At 43.0% G+C, this 6,419-nt stretch overlaps 1 protein-coding gene across 1 annotated transcript; it reads left to right on the plus strand.

Moving 5' to 3' along the window:
• Positions 1-240: 240 nt before the first annotated feature.
• LOC147376037 (ciliary microtubule-associated protein 3) lies at positions 241-5,787 on the plus strand. Its single transcript, XM_086394057.1, has 6 exons — positions 241-259; positions 492-634; positions 1,260-1,358; positions 2,103-2,233; positions 4,149-4,266; positions 5,645-5,787. The coding sequence occupies exons 1-6, from the start codon at positions 241-243 to the stop codon at positions 5,711-5,713; spliced, it is 579 nt and encodes a 192-aa protein (XP_086250183.1). The 3' UTR covers positions 5,714-5,787.
• Positions 5,788-6,419: the final 632 nt, after the last annotated feature.

Below are 6,419 nucleotides of genomic sequence, written 5' to 3' on the forward strand. Positions count from 1 at the left end.
GTAACTCCTCAGCCTTCTTATGTCCCTCATTTCTTTGGTACACATACACTTATTTTGTTTTTGTTAGTTCACACCCTCCTGGGCTCCTGGCCCTAGCGGTGCAGGTTCCCACCCAACGTGGCCCGACGTGGCTACATGGCAGGCCCCCTTGCCACGCAGGCGCACCAGAGCTGGGGTTGTCTGCCAGCCTGTTCCCTAGGCAACGCGGTTCAAAACGCTCGCCCTAGAGGCACTGGCGCGATGTGCTTCAGCCAAGCAGGTGAGGAGGGCTGAGTTGATAGAGGCAGAAGGAAGATGGGGAGACTGGGAAAGACCAAGCGGGAAAGGAGGGAAATGTGGCTTGCCTGTCTCCTTGGATTGGTCACGGTTTCGTTAAGAGTGCCGTCTGCTCAGGTCTCGGCCACCCTTCCCCACACCACCCCTGCCCCCACCCTCATTTGGACCACAGGGACTTCCTTCATGTGGAGTTTCTCCTCTTTCTCGTTCTCCAGAGACGCTGGTTAACTACTCCTTTGGAACATGTCAACATAGGAAGATCTTTCCTCACTTCTATCCCTCAGACTTGCTGGGGAACAAGTTTCTCCCTATTAGGGGAGTGCCCCACAGAGGGCCTGGATGTTATATAGCAGAAGAAGTGAGTATTCACCTTACCTCAGGTGGGTGTCAGTTCCCAGACTATCCAAGGATACCTAAGTTTCCTGGAAGAAAAGCCCTGGGCGATTTGTGACCTTCCGGGTCCCAGCATGAGAAAGTGCTCTCTGGTCCTCCGTCTGCAACCAGCTGTCAGGGCCAATATCAGAAAGTAAAGGGCCATTACTCACCTTTGCCATCCCCACTAAATGCAAGTCTTGGCCTCATGCGATCCCCAGTAAGTGTTCCCTCATCATTCATACCTACAAAGGCCGGTGACTAAATATTTCCTCTTAGTCCAAACCTACTGTGTCTGTGCTGGTATGTAGTTTATGAAATCATAATCAGATTCAGTTGAAACCATATAAAGCTGATTCAGCTCTGTGGGGCTCAGAATAGTGGATTCACTGGATTCGAATGTCATTCACTCTACCTATCCAGCCACATTTCTTTGTAGAGAAGCCTGTGTTACATATGTAATTGTTTGGTCTTGATTCAGAGGAATCAAGAAAGAAAGGGCAACTTGAGCAGAGAAGATTCAGGGATACTCTGAGACCACTCTGTTTTAATAACTATAATGTTCTCTATGCATGTTTTGTCTTTGTTTGTTTTCTACATAACACATGAAGAGTAAAGACTTGGCATACAGCCTCGCTAAGATCCCAACCAGTATAAAAGGATATGGTTTTGGAGCCAGAACAGCTGTGAGGTTTAAGCCAAAGAACAAGGTTAGAAATGGCTGAACGTGCTTAGATTTCAGTGTGATCCATGTTGCTGCATGTATTTTCATTGAGGAGCACAGTTGGAGTTTACCTAAAGTATGTCCTGAAATTCAAGATGAAAGTCATCTGGACAAAAGCTACTAAGGAGTCTACATGAAAACTTGGGTGTTAATGTGGGAAATGTGTGTGTGAGTGTCCTGGGAGAATGGAAAATAATTCTCAGAAGAAATGGTACCAAGGCAGAGCTTCAGTCCTGAGACACCTGCTGATAAAATACTGGAAGCTTTGTTTATATGCATCATATAATTATATGTAATATATAGTATAATATCAGTTAAAAAAATCAGTTCTAACTTCTTAACCTTTTTGTGTGATTGGATTTCAAGTCTTCAGTATAGGTTCCTAATCTCTTGTTGGACATTTTCTTGATACTTAAGCTCAGGGAGAGGGATACTGGCTCCAAAAGAAAATCTGAGTGGGATGGTGGGATGGTGGGATGGTGGGGATAGTAGCTACAATAGGTTACCTTGGCTCTCTGCCCCCATAGGTTTATTTCTATAGCCAAAACATTAGGTACCTTTAGGTAGCTGAACAATACTCTTATCTTGGTTTTCAACCTACTGTGGGCCTAATTCTATAAACCATAGCTGATACATGAAGAGGGGGAGGATGACTTTGTTTTTTCTACTTAGAAATCTTTACATATATATACATCACCCTCTGACATATTGATCTTTCTCTTGGAAACAGGATGTGACACCTTACCCAGGCATGTACCAGACAGTCAATCTTCAGGAGCAAACACACAAACCAAATTTTGCTCCATTTAATACCTTGTCACCTCGCTTTCGGACATACTCAAAGGACCCTTGTTATCCTGGGTATGTGCCCCTTCTTCTGGTGCACTTCAACAAAGAGCAATAGGAAAGGAAGTACAAAAAGGGGTTACATCCCAACCACGCCCTCTAAATAAGAAACCATCTATCTTTAAAGATTCAACCTCTTGCCTTCCAGGTCTCTAGAATTATAAAATTGTAGACTGTGGTGATTCATTCAATAAATATTTATAAAAAGCCAAGAAGTTGTGTAGGTTCCAAAGATTTTGCATTACACCCATCATCATTTCTTGGAGCTTACATTCTAGAGTCCAGACAGATGAGAAGCAAATAAACAAGAAAATAATCAGTGGTAATAATGACCATATAATTTATTAGTCAGCATGTGACACTTCTTAGACTTTAAAGGGGGTCTCATTAATAATTATACCAAAACAGTAGCCATGAGCTGGAGCTACCACAGGCACACCAGGAAGTATGGGGACCTGGTGGAGTGCTGAATAACACCAAACAAGATGATATAATAGACGGGGGGCTTCCCTGGTGACTTAGTGGTAAAGAATCTGCCTGGAAATGCAGGAGAAACGGGTTGGATCCCTGATCTGGAAAGATCTGGCATGCCTTGGAGCAGCTAAGCCCATGCACCACAACTACTGAGCCTGTGCTCTAGAGCCTGGGAGCCACAACTAGTGAAGCCGGCACTCCCTAGAGCCCATGCTTCACAGCAAGAGGTGCTGCCGCTATGAGAAGCCCACATACTGCAACTGGAGAGTAGCCCCTGCTCATTGCATCTAGAGAGAAAGCTTGTGAACCAACAAAGACCCAGTACAGCCTAAAATAAATAAGTAAATAAAAATAGTAATATTTTTTACAAAGATGATGTGATATGGAGTGATGGCTGGAATCTACTTTGGCAAGGATTGGTCTTTCTGGGAAATGAAAGCACAATGACTTCATCTGAAAGCACAATGACAAGACTGAACTGACCCTGTGAAGATCTAGGCTGAGAGCTTCCCAGGCAGAAGGAACTGCAAGTACAAAGGCTGTAGTTGGGAGGTGTGTGGAAAAAAGAAAGAAGGCTAGTGTGGCTACAGTGTAGTGGGCAAGGAGAAAATGAGAACAGAGGAGGAATAAGGGCTAGAGTCCATAAACCTCATAGACCAAGGGAGGTGGTCTCAGTGCTTTAGGAAGCCATTGAAAATTATAGGGCATGGTCAAAGTCTTTCTTTTACTAGTGAGAATTCCAAGGATGAGAGAGGAAATGTAACTTTCTTAAGGTTCTAGTAAAGAAGTGGAGGTGATGAAGCTTGTTTCCCATGTCCACTCTACATCTTATTTCCACAGTTAAGTGTCTACACCAAAAGACAAAATGATATGAACAAAGGCAAGACAAAATACCCTATTGTTGAGAAATTTCACATCATGTGTACTAATTAGCATCACTGTGGCAAATCTCTATTATCATCCACCACTTCTGGGATCTCTTGGTTTCTCGGTTAAGAAGAGTGAGGTTACAGAAATAGCTTAAACTAGAGTTGATTTTTACCTTCACTGAAATGTCAGGACTACAAATCTTGAACACTAACACCTATTTAGAAACACATTAGCAGGCAAAGGAACCCTATGCTTACCTGACATTAAGATCTAATCAGTCTGTTGCCTTTTCCAAAAGAGTTAGGACTAGTTCAGGTACACAGGTAGTACTGATGAAGTTTATGGTCACTACAACCCACTCCAGTATTCCTGCCTGGAGAATCCCATGGACAGAAGAATCTGACAGGCTGCAGTCCATGAGGTCACAGAGAGTCAGACACTACTGAAGTGGTTAAAACTTTCACATCCAACTCTTTGTGACCCCATGGACTGTAGCCTGCCAGGCTCCTCTGTCTGTGGGATTTCTCCAAACTAGAATTGTGGTGGTCACTAACTCTTCAACATAAGGTTTTATATTTTTTTCTAGCCCTGGCACATATAAACTAGAGAAAAAGGAACCTCAGAAAGTCACCTGGCCAATGAAATTTGGATCTCCAGACTGGTCTCAGGTTCCATGTCTACAGAAAAGAACCCTGAAAACTGAGGTAATATGATTGGACTTCTGTGGAGCCTTTACCTAATACTTCCACATGTATCAGTGATTCTTAACCAGGGGTCTGGGAATAAACTTCAAGAAATCCTTGATCCCCTGAAAGTACTTGCACAATTTTGTGTAATATATACTTATGGGAAATTTTGAAGAGTTACACAATTTCACTAGATTTCTAGAGGTGTATGTGACTGAACAAAAGTCACAATTTCTTATTTAGTCCTCAAATAACCTTTGTGGTAGTCTTAGATAATTATCCTCTATGATTGAGAAGGAAACTGAGGATTGTGCTGTGCTGTGCTTAGTCACTCAATTGCATCCAACTCTTTTGGAGAAGGGAATGGCAACCCACTCCAGTATTCTCACCTGGAGAATCCCATGGACAGAGGAACCTGGCAGGCTACAGGCCATGGGGTCGCAAAGAGACACGACTGAAGTGACTAACACTTTCACATCTGACTCTGCAACCCCATGGACTGCAGCCTGCCAGGCTCCTCTGTCTGTGGGAATTCTCCAGACTAGAATATTGGAGTGGGTTGCCACGCACTCCTCCAGGGGCTCTTCTCAACCCAAGGATCGAACCCAGGTGTCCCACATTGCAGGCGGATTCTTGACCAGCTGTGCTACCAGGGAAGTCCAAACTGAGGCTTCGATTAAATGGCTTGTTGAAGTTGCTCAGCTAGAATATAGATTGTGTGACTTCTAAGCCAGTGCTCTTCCCATCACATCACCTAGTATTAGATCATCAAGGTGCAGTGGATCATTCTGGCAAGAACATGGATTTTAGGAAGAGACTGCCTGGGTTCAAACACTAGTTCCATATTTGTTTGCTATATATCCTCTAACTTTTCTAAGCCTCAATTTGCTTATCTTTAAAATGGATATAAACTAGACTTGATCTGATGAAGTTGTAAAGATTGAGATATTATAACACCAGACCTGTAGCATAATAAATGGTCAGCCCGTGTCACTTGTAATAATTCCAGAGGTGTCCTTTTCCCCCCTGGTGGAACTTTGGATTAATTCTGCAAGTGTTTATTAAATGCCAAATGTACTAACATCATTGTGCTAGGGCCTACAGGTAACATTCAAGAATTAAACATATAATCTTTGTTTTCAAGACATTTACCAGCTATACTTGATGATTTGCCAAGAAGAAAATAATTCCTAGCATGATATATTCCAGAAAAAGATGACAAAGAGTAGATATACAGAGCAATGTTGAGAGATTCACTAGGTTAGGTTACTGTGTGGTTGGGGCTCAGGTAGGCTAAAACAGCTCCAACAATACGGGTCTATTTCACACATCCAGGAAGACCAGAGGCAGGGAGTTCTCATGTGAATATTGACTTTGACAGTATTTTTCATTGCAGCTGTCCACAGACAAGGACTTTAGAAAGCATCGGAACCGTTTGGCCTACCTAAGCTTGTACTACAACTGAAAAGCTGTGACTACCTTCACATGCTCCTCCTGACCACAGACTCTTCAGGACTGAGGACAGAGCTGCTCTTGTCCTTCTGCATTGTCTGACCCTCCTGTCTGCCATCATGGGGCGCAGGGAGGGGCAAAGGGCTCATAATTACTATATGACTGCATAAAGACTCAGTGTACAGAAGGTGCTCTCTCCTCGTGCTGGTTTGTTCTGTAAAAATGTAGAAGGGTCCGAGGGTTTCCTAACTGAGTGCTCAGTAGAGTGGCTTCACTTTACTGAAATATTATACTTGTGCATCCCCGCCCTCTAGCTATAAGTCCCAGGAATGAGTTTTATGTTTTCTACTGCCAGTCCTGGTGATAGGATATTGTTGGTCTATACATATCAAGGATTTGGATGGCTTGCTTGACTTTGTATTTGGGCTTGCTAGATGTAGAGGATACTTAAGGCAGAGTAAATGTTTTAGGGGCTCTTACAATTCCTAGACAAGGTGGCAGAGTAGAAAAAACTTCGTGAGCTCACCTCTTCTCACAAGCACACCAAAATCACAACTCACTGCTAAACAACTATTTGTTAAAAAAAAAACTGGAACCTGCCAAAAAATATCCTGCATCCAAAGACATAAAGAAGTAACCACAATGAGACACTAGGAGGGGTGCACTTGTGATATGATCAGATCTCACAAACTGAAGAATAATACGACAAAAGTTCTTCC

This window comes from Bos grunniens, chromosome 3, assembly GCF_055505025.1.
Source record: "Bos grunniens cultivar Pamir isolate PY7600 chromosome 3, Bosgru_T2T1.0, whole genome shotgun sequence".
NCBI classification, from domain to species: Eukaryota; Metazoa; Chordata; class Mammalia; order Artiodactyla; family Bovidae; genus Bos; species Bos grunniens.